Source organism: Paroedura picta, chromosome 18 (assembly GCF_049243985.1).
Source record: "Paroedura picta isolate Pp20150507F chromosome 18, Ppicta_v3.0, whole genome shotgun sequence".
Classification (NCBI taxonomy): domain Eukaryota; kingdom Metazoa; phylum Chordata; class Lepidosauria; order Squamata; family Gekkonidae; genus Paroedura; species Paroedura picta.
In genome coordinates, this window is record NC_135386.1 from 18534230 (window position 1) to 18546777 (window position 12548).

The 12548-nt window shown below is 51.3% G+C and overlaps 1 protein-coding gene across 3 annotated transcripts in view; it reads left to right on the forward strand.

Annotated features, from left to right (window-relative positions):
- Nucleotides 1-12548, forward strand: part of GLCE (glucuronic acid epimerase) — a 30183-nt gene that overhangs the window by 11563 nt on the left and 6072 nt on the right. For 2 of the 3 annotated variants that reach the window (XM_077317295.1, XM_077317296.1), the window contains exons 2-4: nucleotides 1185-1251; nucleotides 9618-10207; nucleotides 10891-11136. In XM_077317295.1, coding sequence (XP_077173410.1) covers nucleotides 9631-10207; nucleotides 10891-11136 — 823 coding nt within the window. In that variant the 5' untranslated portion in view covers nucleotides 1185-1251; nucleotides 9618-9630. Of the gene's footprint in view, nucleotides 1-1184; nucleotides 1252-4025; nucleotides 4168-9617; nucleotides 10208-10890; nucleotides 11137-12548 lie in introns of those variants that run through there. The other variant, XM_077317297.1, reaches the window with a different exon arrangement.

Sequence of the window (12548 nt, forward strand, 5' to 3'; positions counted from 1 at the left end):
CACTCCGAGGCGGGAGAAATTCTCCGACTGTCTTTCCGAAGGATTCTGACAGGCCTCTCGCGCCTTTGCCAAAGCAAGTTCTGAATTATTAAAGCCGCCTTTGTTTATTAAATTGAGCCCCCAACAAGAGGGATATCGGAGAGCAACAGATCCGGGTCCTATTTAATGGCGCCTTTTAGAGAAATGCGTGCCTTGCTGCAACAGGGCGCCAGGCGCAGATGCATTCGGTTGCAACGAGAAATTCTCCGCGTGCCTCTTGAAGAACTGCTTTGCTCCGTCTTGCCTCCCGGTCTAAGGACACACCCACTTTTTCACGGCAGAGGGTCTCATTACGGGCTTGTGTGTGTGTGTGCTGGATGGAAATGAGAAAGGCCACGCAAGGATTTGGCACATCTTGAGCATAAAAACAAAGCAGGCATCAGTCAGGGTACCCAGCGCCCTCCATTTTTGTTTGGTTCATAATAAAGAAGAAGCAATAGGATTCTGATTAAATATTGAGCTTAAAAGCTTGTTGTGTGGTTGAATGCCTGTTTATCTGCGCGTCGCTCTCACAGATGTGCAAGGAGCCGTGATCTGGCCCCACAAAACCACCCCCACCCCCTTCTTGTAGCCTTCATGAGAAAGATGCATGTGATGGAAAACCTTAGCCAGGGTCTGTCTAAGGAGAGGAAGAACCTCTCTTCCTTGGAGCCTGATTTTTAAAAAGGAGAAAGAGAAAAGAGCACCAACCAGTAGAGATTGCCTACGACTCTCGAAAGCTGATGCAATCCGGAGAGACGGGTTGGGTTTGGCGTCTTGCTCTTTTACGTCTCCCCTTCTTGCCAAGGACAGGTTTGTAGGGAGCAAGAATCCCTTAAATGTGGGGGTGGGGTCAGATTTGACTCCTCCAGCTTCTTCCCAAACGTTTAATGAGGCCCCTTCCTCTTACGTCCTCCCCCCCCCCCCAGCAGTCGGGATTAGCTCTCCAATTAGGTAGGGTTGGGGCAGGCCAAGTAGATTAAACTCTTTTGCAGGCGCCTGGGGAAATGAAATGGATGCTCTGGATCCCTTGTTTTTTAAAAAAATTGGAATCTCTGTGTCAAGTCTTCAAATTTATCAGCAGGGCTCCCTTTCAGAGCAGGCAGAGCGGCACGCAGCGGAATAAGTTTAGAAGAGTCTTAATTATCTTTATTTTTATCCTCCAGGTGGTTGTTTGAAGTCGAGCTTGGATTCGGAGATGCAGTAGCGTTTGGAGCCCCCCCTTGACTTAAGGTGAGTTTCCAGCAGCTCAGCTTGTGAAGCCCCCCCCCCCCCCGCCTGCAGCCAGGCTGGGAAAGCTAAGGGTTGGGAAGCACACGGGGGGGGGGGCTCTCGGCCCCCAAATAAGGCTTGCTCCACTCCCCCAATTCTGCTAAACGCCTAGAGATGCAAGGAGACGAAGACTGCTGATCAGGGGGCGTGGGGTGTGGACGGGCATGTTCTTGCTTCGGGTTGTAAGGAGGTCTTGGGTTTCCCCTCGGCCTCTTGGAGCGGAGGGTCCCTTTGATCCGAACCGTAATTCTGTGATGTGATTTAAAAAGAAAAGAACATCCTTTTTTAAAGAGCTGTTTTGGAGCGCAGCCATGTTAGTCTGCAGGAGACCATCTTCGCTTTGACCCTCAAAAGCTTACAGCCTGAAGTCTAATTATGACAATCAAGGTTTCTGAGTTCTACCCTGAAATCTGGATGGACTCCAGGATGCAACTGGACCAGAGTCTAGCGGTTCTTTTGGGGAGCTGCCGTGGGTCCAGGTGCCAAGGGATAAATGCCAAGGTCAGCAGCGGTTCCAGTACTCAGCTGCCAAACGGCTTCTTCGTCTCGCTCCACCTGGGAACCTTCCTTCAGCAAGACATGTGTGGGCTTGCTTAGTTTCTTAACTGTAACTTTCCACGAAGCACTTTTCTTACAGGCTAAGTCACAGCAAAATACAATCAGAGTCCAGGAGCACCTTTAAGACCAACAAAGATTTATTCAAGGCGGGAGCTTTTGAGTCCAAGCACCCTTCCTCAGACTAAGAACTCTCTACGTGACAGTGGGAATATATAGGATGTCATGTAGGGAGTTTTTAGTCTGAGGAAGAGGGCTTGCGCTCGAAAGCTCCCGCCCTGAATAAATCTTTGTGGTCTTCAAGGTGCCTGACTGGACTCTGATTTTGTTGTGCTCCTTCAGACCAATGTGGCTACTCATTTGACGTCACAGCAAAGTTACATCTCCTTAAAAGTAAAACAAAACATTTCAGAGGAGGGTTGCGTGGAAATAATTTGTGTCTTTTAGAAGCTACAGGAGCTTTGGGAGTGTCATTTTTCCGGCAAATAAGCCTGGTTTGGCCTTGACATTTGTTTGAGACTGGCGACCTCTTTAATCTTACTTTCTAGGGAAGTATAACTTTCAAGTTAAGTCGTCCTTTTTTTTTTACGTGTTACTACAACATTCAGGAATGAAGGCACTTTGATAGCAAGATCCTAAACAGCTTCCACTGACATTTTCAGTTTTAAAATGTTCCTACTTCTATATTTGTAAGTAAGGACAAAGTTGAGACAATTCCCTTAAGAGCTTGCCTGAAGCAGACAGCAAGGAGCGTAACGCCTTGCAAAACGTCTGATGCAACCTTGTGGTTTCCTGTCCTTTCGAAGCCAAGATTCTGGAATTTTTCTCTCAGTACTTGTTTCTATATGATGCACAGCAGAATTTGGTCTTTCACACTTGTGAAATCTCATCAGACCTGACTAATAGTCGTTTTTTTTTTAAATTAACCTTTACGTTTAACAAACGGTAAATGTGTGTGCGGAATTTGGTCTTGGAAGGTAAACATAGGGGGGCGGTTCGGCATTTTGCTTTACGGAGCCTTTGCAAGTTCTCCGTTCTCAATTGGAGTGTTGGCTTTTTTAAAGCAGAAAAGTGTTTGCAGATGGGAATTGCAAAGGGCGAGATGGAATTAAATTGCAGGCAGGCTCCTGGCCGCCTAGCGAGCGTTAATATTCCGGCATGATGCATATTGAGAAGCAGGTGAGATTGAATCCCACAGAGGGGAGTGCACTTTTCTCTTACTCATCGGCTTCTGCGTTGGCATCGCCCTTTCTAAAAAATAATTTCTGTTGTTGGAAAAGGACTGGAAGGAAGGTTCTGGAAATCGTTTTGCTTTCTGCAAGGCCTATTTTGCAGGCTTTGATTGCCCCGATTTTAGTACCGGGAGGGGGAAGCTGTGGAGTAAATGAGCAGTGATCACAAAACATCCCTGGGTTTTTTGCACCTTATTTTTGGGGATCATGAATAATTCATCCCCTCCCCCAATTACTGTGTTCGCAGGCTTTGATAGATTCTGCATTACAGTGAATTGGATAATATGGCAGATGGAGAGATTGGGGCTGCTGATAAATATTCCACCTAGGAAGTAGCAACAGTGAAGAATGTGTGTGTGTATGTGTGCGTGTGTGACAATCACAATGCACAAGGATGGGTTGATATTGTACTTTAAAGCAGTTGGTCTCTTAGCAAGCGAGATTAGGTGCACCTGCAGACTGTCTGCTGGGCGTCTAGGAATTGGGACAGGACTAACCCAACTCCCAGACTTCCAGGGCTCTACAAGGAGAGCGGGCTCCTTTTCTGTGCTGGTTGCCGTCTTCCTTCAGGACGGAGACGCATGACCAGCAGGAGTCTCTCTCAAGGATCCCAGTAATACTACACAATGGCTTAAGGATATTGGGGAGCTCTGGAGACCCTGTGAGATGATGCCACGTCTCGCTCCTGCAGGAAGGGAACTCTCTGGAGAAAGGGGAAAGCAAGCTGGTACTCAGAGGCAGTCCTCTGGCCAAGGGAGACCAGTGAGCAGAGAGATTCAGCCCAGCCCATCGGAAAGAAGGGCGGATGGAAGCCTCCACTGACATCTCCTTACCGGAGCCTGTTCCAGCGTGCCGGACCCCACCCTAAACCACTTGGCAGCTGATCAAAGGACCCTTCCCCCTTTGGGGATTTATTCCTAGGAACAGGCGGCCGCTGCTGCTGCTGCTTCGTGGCTTTGCCTGTGTGGCCGGGGGAGTCTCCGCTTGCAGAATGCTTAATTATAAAGCCCTGCAAACTCCTGTGCAGTGCCCGGCGACATTGTCCTCTGGACGGGATTCTCGTTCTGTAGAAGGCCAGGGGATCGCTTTGGTAAGACGACCGAGTATTTTTTCCCTCACTTCTGTCTTCTGCTCTCTGCAAGAGGACCTCCTCCGAATTCCGGAGAGGTTATCGGGAATAAAATATACTAGTCTTTCAGCGTTAAGGAAGCTGTGCCCTGGGAATTGAAAGAAGCTGTGTCCTGCTGGGGCTAATAGGCAGATGTTATCCGCCATTAACATTCCCGTTTCCAAACGCACCATAGAGTTAGTTGCATAGCGTGGAGTGTAACACCAGCCAGCAGGGGCTCATGGGAATTGTATTCCATGGACCTCTGGAGAGCCACAGCTTGGCCATGCCGGTGTAGGTCAATGTCCCTCTCCTGTGACTTTCTGGCCATTTTGCTACATTACAATCGGGCATGACTTGTGGGGAAAGTCCTCTTCAGTTCTGTTTTGGGGAAACCGTTCCCTGAGTTGGGGGCCGCAGCAGAATGCAGGCAAGCGGGTGGTTATTGAGGAGGGGCCGTTTGCAGGGGGTCTTCTCCACCGGGGGCTTAAAAAGTCAGGAAAGGCTTTTGCCATCTCTGCAGTGGAGCTGCGCTCAGAGGTGTAGCCAGAAGAGCCTGCCCCCTTAATGAGATAACACGGCTGATATTTTTTATCGGCGGTTGTATTTGGCTGTTCCTTGCCCTTGAGCGGTTTGTTAACATCCTGTTTCGGTTGTGATTAATCTGAGCCTAATCTCTGCCTCTCCACATTTTTTATATATAGAAAAACACAGACTTTGTTTCGCCTGCATTGATGAAGGTGGTTGTTATTAATGGTCCTAAGCAGAGCTGGCTGGGAATTGAAATGTATTATTATTAATTTTTACCTTGTCTTGGAATGAAAACAGGGTGATTTGCTCCAGTTTTAATTGCTGCTGGATGAGTACTTGGGCTGCTGTTTGATGCCTAATAGGATTGTGTGAGATGATTATTCATATCCTTAACATTGTTTTTAATCTTCTTATTAACGCTTCTGAATCAAGTCATAGAATCACAGAATCATAGAGTTGGAAGGGGCCACGCAGGCCATCTAGTCCAACCCCCTGCTCAACGCAGGATCAGCTTTAAACATCCTAAAGCATCCCAGAAAAGTGTATATCCAACCTTTGCTTGAAGACTGCCAGTGAGTCCCGAAACAGGCTTTGTTATCCCGGAATCCTGTTCAGCAGGCATTATAGGGAATTCCTCCTTTGGCTTGCAAGGACTGGACAGTAAACATTATTTGGTGTTTACGGGCTGCCGCCCACATGTGCTGGTGTGTGGTTTTAGTGTAGTGTGGCTGCCCCCAGCAGCCTGGCCAACTCTGTGGCACAAGTGTGCAGAATCTAAGCAGACTTGGCCCTGGTTAGTCCCTGGGTGGGGGAGCACCAGGGAAGGGCGGGGCTGCTGCACAGAGGCAGGTCATGGCAGTCCACCTTGGACGGATCCTTGCCTTGAAAATCCTTCCGGGCTTGCTGGAAGGCAGCTGGGACTTGAAAGCACAGCGGGGGGGAACCAACTTGTCCTGTTCTGCCCTCTCCAGTGGCTCAGAAGGAAACCTGGAGCTGTGTCTTCTCCCCCTCCTGTTGAGCCTTGCTTTGGCTCCCCCCTCCTCTCCCCAGTTTTGTTCCAGATACCGATCGAGCGAGAAGAGAAGCTTTATTTAGTGGAGCTAATACAGCGTGTTTAATAATTCAGTGTTTGTGACCTCCAAAATACTAATCGTGGGCCCTGTGCAGCAACCCAGAGAAGTAATTTGCCTCCTAGCCTGCCGGGGGAAATGGATCCAGTTATAGGAGAACTGTGTGGGAAGGCTGAGAATGAGGGGACGGGGAGGAATTCTAAGGCATCCTGGTCACAGCACTGTATTGTGTAGATGGGGGGGGGGCCTCTATTAGCACTCCTTTAGCACTCCTTTCTCCCCCCCCCGCCACATCTGGGAAGGGGGAAGGGCACCCCAGTCTCAGGGGCTGGTTCTTTATAGAGCTTCACACGGAAGCACCGGTCAGATAAATGGGGGTGTTCTTCGCAGCCAAGCGAGATGAACACAAATTCATACCTGGTAAACTCAGGGTGGGTGAGACGTGAATTGTATACCTCTGGCTGGCCGGCCAAGCACCTCCGCTTGCAATTCCAGTTTCTCCCTGACAAGCAGAGCCCAGTTATCAGCGCCTAAGTGCCACCTGGAGGCTCTGTGGAGTGCTAAGGAGGGCATTTCTCCAGACTCCTTTTGAGGTGCTAATAGAATTCTGACAGCCGCGATCTAGCAGCTGCGCACTGTCGTGTTGGGTGTGAGGGATGCAGGAAGGAAGCCCCTGTAAACCTGGAGCTGGGAAGGAAAAAGGGATGCAGGCCTAGGGGTGGGGCGTGGGGTGGGGGCAGAGGCAGATGTGGGTGGCTTCACTGCTTTAAAACAAGTAGTCAAGTCCAGGAGACCCAGAAGACGACAGGGGCATAAACCTCTGAGAGTCAGAGCTCGCTTTGTCAGGTACAAGGCAGAATAGGGATCTGAGAATCCTTCTGCCCCAGTAAGAAGGTGGGAGGGGGGGAGGCGAAGAAGAGAATGCCTGCGATGCAAAATCAGTCTGATTACCGCAGAAGAGCAACACTTTAGGGCAGGGGTAGTCAAACTGCGGCCCTCCAGATGTCCATGGACTACAATTCCCAGGAGCCCCTGCCAGCATTCGCTGGCAGGGGCTCCTGGGAATTGTAGTCCATGGACATCTGGAGGGCCGCAGTTTGATTACCCCTGCTATAGGGGCAGAAAATTGGCATATCTGGGGAGGTAAGAATCCTCAGCCCCTGTTGGATGCAAAGGTACAATGCAAAATATAATCCGTGGCACGACCGTATGCCAAGCACTGCCGACAGCACTCAGCTCATTCCGACCGTCTCGGCATAAGGTGCGCAGGTGTGGCCTTAATTCATGGCGCTTTTTGGCTTGCCGACGGAACACACAGGGCAGCGGCCTCAGCACTTTCTTTTTACGTCTTTTTCCATTTTCTTGGTTTGCGTCGAAGAATTTCTCCGAAACCTGGGCGCTTCCCGCTTGCCGGATCAAATTGCTTCATTACATATTGGAATAAATTGCTTCCTATAAATGAGTTGGGAGAGCTTTTGGCTATAAAATGCTGGATGACCTTGTGCTTTAATTAGAAAGCTCCCTGCGTAAGACTGAGGCTGGAAAAACGGGGGGGGGGGGTGTTTGCGCACAGGCTGCAACGAACTGCGGGAAGCCCCGGAAGATCTGTGGGTTTCATTCTTGCCTTCCTTGCATGTTCAGCAATAAATCTGCCTGGGAACGATTCAGCCCCATCAGTATCTTCCAACAGAAATATTAGCTTGGAGCGAGCGGCCGTTCATTTGTGAATGGCAAAGGACGAGTTAGAAGTAGCGGGCGTTTTAGGACATTTATCACAGTCGATAGCCGCGAGGTGTGGAATCAAAAGGGCAAAACGCAGACTTATCTGAACATAGATTTTTTTGGTCGCCACTGCTACCAGCCATCAGTCTGCCTGTCACCATGCGAAATGAGCTCGGTTGGATATTGGGAACGCCTGAAGCTGCCTCCACAGCAGTTCCGTGTCTCACCTGCTCAGTCTGGACACGGTGCACAGTCTGGACAAGCCATGTCCAGTGGTAGAAACAACTTCAAGAAGACTTTCCTAGTGGAAGGGGCCAGAGCGATGCGCTGATGCTGTCCCACATTGTTGCCGATGTTGTGAACGCCCGGCTCTGGAGAGGCACAAGGGCCCCGGTTTTTCCAGACAGCCTTGCCGTATTGCCCACAGTGTCCACCAACCCTTTTCCTCGTGCCCGCCAAAGTTTTTAGAAAATCGGCAGGGCCTTCCTCCCGGAACGCTTCTGATTCGCTACTGGAGATTTGATTAGTTCTGTAGATTTTTTGCAAGCGTGGCTTCAGCGTCAGTGGCCACCTCGGCACAAGGACCTTCCCCGTGTGACGGAAGGTAAGATGCCGCCCCCGCCATCTGGTCGGCTCTGCCTCCCACGGTAGCCAGTTTGTGGCACACGGTGCCGCCTCACAATTCCAAAGCTTCAAAGAGGCTGGGGACGCCTGGCGTCTCCCCGGCTTTTGACGCAGATGCCCCACGTTGGACGAGGGGAGGCACGCAAGCTGCCTGGCTGTTTCCTCTAAAAATACAGCTCTTCTGCTTCGCACAAGGCCGAGATGCCGCCTCCATGCTGGCAGGGAAATGGGTGTTTCCCCTCGCTTTGGGATCCCACCAGCGGAGGGACAGAGGGCTGCTTGTTGCTGTCTCGGCCGCTTCCTGTCAACAGGATCTGTCTGCTGCTTTCCTCAGCCTGGAGAGTCCGGCTGGGGAGTTGCTGCCACCTTTTCCGAAGCCAGGCCCCTAGAGAAAGTCACGCTGCCCGGTGCGGCGAAAGCCACCGGTGTTAAAAAACAAAGCCTTGTGTGGTGAAAGACAGAGAAATCGTGTGGGAATCAAGCCGGGGGGGAGTCCCTTGAGGTCATCTGCCTCGCGTCTTTGTGTCTTCTTTGGGGACTGCTAAGCTGCAAAACCCCTCCTGCAATCTGCTCTGTTTTGGGGAGGAGGCCTGGGCAGGGTTATGCTGGCCACGCTATTTTTAACCCTAATGATCGGATGGGGGTGGGGGTGTCTCTCCTCCATCATAAAATGGCTCGTAATAACCTGTTCTAAAAATGTAAAGTAACGGGCATGTAAAAATACATTGAAAGATAGATAGATACGGCAGTTTTCCTTCCCATAATAGCTTAATTAAATTTTTAAAAATGTTTACTACCGAAGTGACCTTTACTTTGGGTGGACGCCAGAGAAGGAACCCCCCCCCCCAGTGTATTGGTTGAAGTCATCTTAAAAAGCATTAAAAAAATATTCAGAACCAAGTTTTATTCAAGTTGTGAGGCTTCGTGTGTGCACGCACGTCTTCGGACACACACACACAAAAGCTTCTACCCAGAGTAAAACTGCGTTGATCCTAAAGGTGCTCCAGGGTCAAACTTTGCTCTGCTGCTTCAGACCAACATGGCCACCCCTGGAAGCTGACCCAGCAGGGCTCTTCTGATGTTCTTCTGAAGGCCTCAGACTCTCTGCCCTGCTCTTGGCCCTCCAGAGGACCTGCTTGGCCTCTCTGTGTGGGGTAGGAGGCTGGTCTAGACGGACCTTCACTGGTCTGATCCGCAGGGCTGTCCTGGAGTGCTGGCCAAGGCCTTGAGCCTCCACTCCCCTGTCTTGTGGCTGCACTTTTCAGGGACAGGCTGGGCCAACGTGGTAATCTGAGACAACAAAGTTTGCCTGTCGGTCCTCTTCGCATTCAGGCCCTGTGGGTGGGGGAGCTGCCAGTTCTTCCTCTGGCTGGGCATGGCGTGAGTGTTTGGCAGAAGCCGCCCTTACCTTCCTGCGTGGTCAGAGCAGTGGGGGTCTGCCCAATATAAGCCTCTTTCTTTTCTCCTCCTCCTCCTCCTCTCCAGGTATGATGTGAATATGCGTTGCCTGGCGACTCGGGTCAACTATAAGACCCTGATTGTCATCTGCGTCGTCTTCACCCTGGTCACGGTCCTGCTGTGGAACAGATGCTCCAGTGACCGGGCGGCGCTCTTCCCGCGCGAGGGAAACGCCGTCTTCCGCGCGGACGGGCCGGACAAGCGAGCGGCCGCCTCGGAGAGCGGCAACGATGTGAACAGTCCGGCCAAGCAGCAGAGCGAGGAGGCCTCTCCCCAAGAGCAGCAGAAGGCTCCCCCCGTGGTCGGCGGCTTCAACGGGCTCAAAGGCCCCGGCCTGAAGTACGAGGAGATTGACTGCCTGGTCAATGAGGAGTACACCGTCAAAGGCCGGCGGGAGGGGGCCGAGGTCTTCCTGCCCTTCTCCTGGGTGGAGAAGTACTTTGAGGTCTACGGGAAGGTGGCCCAGTACGATGGCTACGACCGCTTTGAGTTCTCGCACAGCTACTCGAAGGTGTATGCCCAGAGAGCGCCCTACCACCCGGACGGCGTCTTCATGTCCTTCGAAGGCTACAACGTGGAGGTCCGGGACCGCGTGAAGTGCATCAGCGGTGTCGAAGGTCAGCTTCTCTTCCTCCTCTTCTTTCTTCTCCTCTTCCTCCTCCATCGTCTGGGCCAGTACAGTATATGGGCATGAAATGAATGCTGGTCGGTTCTTGGAGTAAGGGCAGGAGATAAACGAGGCAGAGATGGAAAGGAAAGCCAGAGTAGGAATAGTGTAACTCAGATGGAGCAGTGGTCTGACTCTTGATATAAATAAAACATAATAATTATTATTATTGATAAAGCGCCCTCGTATGGCAGTGCCATAAAGAGGTCTAGGTCCATGGGCAGTTGTCGTGCTTGACGTTGTGCCCCTCAGGAGTGCAGTCGGGAACGGGAAAGGGCTAGGAGGAGGACAGAGTTCAAGTCCAGGGGCACCTTTCCGACCCACAAGGATTCCTTCAAGGGGCAGGCTTTCAGGGGCAGGCTCACTTCCTCGGATGCAATGAAAGGGGCAGGGGGTGAGCAGCAGCATCCTACAGCCTGCAGCATGTTGACGCTCCTCAGCAGATGCAAGGGCCAAGCAGGGATAACAAGCTTGGTGTACAAGGTTGCCATTTCTTTGGGTTTAATTCCAGGGAGAAACAGAGTGAGGGGAAGTAACGTGTCAAAACAGGCTGGTGTCTCCTTTGCCGTCGCACTCCTGCAGTTCTCATGACCGTTCCTGGTGTGTCTGTCTTCTCTCCCCGTGTTGTCGCAGGTGTGCCGCTGTCCACCCAGTGGGGGCCCCAAGGCTATTTCTACCCCATCCAGATCGCTCAGTACGGGCTCAGCCACTACAGCAAGAACCTGACCGAGAAACCGCCTCACGTCGAGGTGTACGAAACGGCCGAGGAGAAGGAGCCAGGCAGCCGGGCAGGCGACTGGGCCGTCCCCAGAGGCTGCTCCGTCACCACCTTGCCCGAAAAGTCCCGGTTCACAAACGTTAAGCAGTTTGTGGTCCCAGGTGGGTTGGTGCTGGGGAATTGGGCTGCCCCTGCCTTTCTCCGCATGGTCCGGGCTCCGTTGCCTCTCAAGGGGAGCTAGGCAGCTGAGCTGGGGGGAGGTCAGAGGACTTGGCTACTCCTCCTGCAAGACCCGACCCCAGACTTCTGCTGGTGCTGGAGAGAGCCTGCAATCCCTACCTTATTTTATTTATTTAAAAATATATAATGTTGGAGTTGACATCGGCCGTTACACTTTCCCTCTGTAAACGGAAGAAGAAAAGCAAAATATTCAACAACACTCTTCAAACTGCGAGGCAGAATTGACCTTTCAGACATCATATAGCTTAATTTTAAAAACTTGATAAGGATTTTTTAAAAACTATTCTCACATAATATTATGCTGTACAAAGGTCTTGCCCAGATAGTTTACGCCAGGGGGAGAGATGACGGTGAAGGAGTTTTAGAGACGAGAGCCTGGGTTTTGTAGTCGTGCAGGGATTGAGGCTTTTCCCAAGGATTTTGTCACCTTTCCTGATGGAGAAAAGTGGGCAAGTTTGGGGTGGGTGGGGGGAGGACATGGACACAAATCCCTGTGGAATAGCTTCTCTGTGAATGAGGCAGGAGCTTGGTAAAGTGAGCTCTCGTGGGGCAATCTGCAGCAGAGGTTGATGATAATTCCGATGTGTTCTGTAGACGTGCAACATGAGGACGTGTTCACGGTTTAAACGTGAATCGCTTTGGCGGCCGTTGATACGTCACAATATGTTTGATACTTCAGTTCTTTCCAGGCCTCAAGGTTCAGCACGATGTCCTAGAATATGGCTAGTCCTCGTGCCTCTGTCCTGCCCAAGCAACACGCTTATCTTTCCCTGGCTTTTCTGTTCCTGATTTATTCCCTGCCTGTCAGACTGCAACAATCGAGGCGCGTCTTCCGAGGGAAGGCAGCTGCTTGCCTTCAGTGTCTTGGGGAGTCTGCTGCTCACAGAAAACCAGGGCTTTGTAGATCCTGTAAATATGCCAAATAGGACTATTCAGATGGTAACGAAGCGATGAATAATGCATTCTGCCTTGTTAAGGCAGTAAAATAAGCTTGGGCTTGGGAGGATGCCGTGGTCCCAGATACTTCCGTTTTCACCCAGCCAGTCGTCCCCCCCCCCCCCCCGCTCACATCACGGTTTCCAGACGTTTTGGATTTCGGCTCATCTCCCAGTCACCCTCTGAAACGGGCGGAGGAACTGCTAGTGGTCCTCACAAAGCGAGCAGGTTCGGCAAAATGTTTCTAGCCCCCCTAAGGAAGGCGAAGGGAGACATGTTGCCGAGGGGGCTGGCTCAGTCCCCGAGAAGGTGGGGGGCTGGACTGGATGGCCCTCGGTGGTCTCTTCCAGCACTGTGTGTTTCCGAATCAAACACACAATTGTAGCACTTTAGAGAT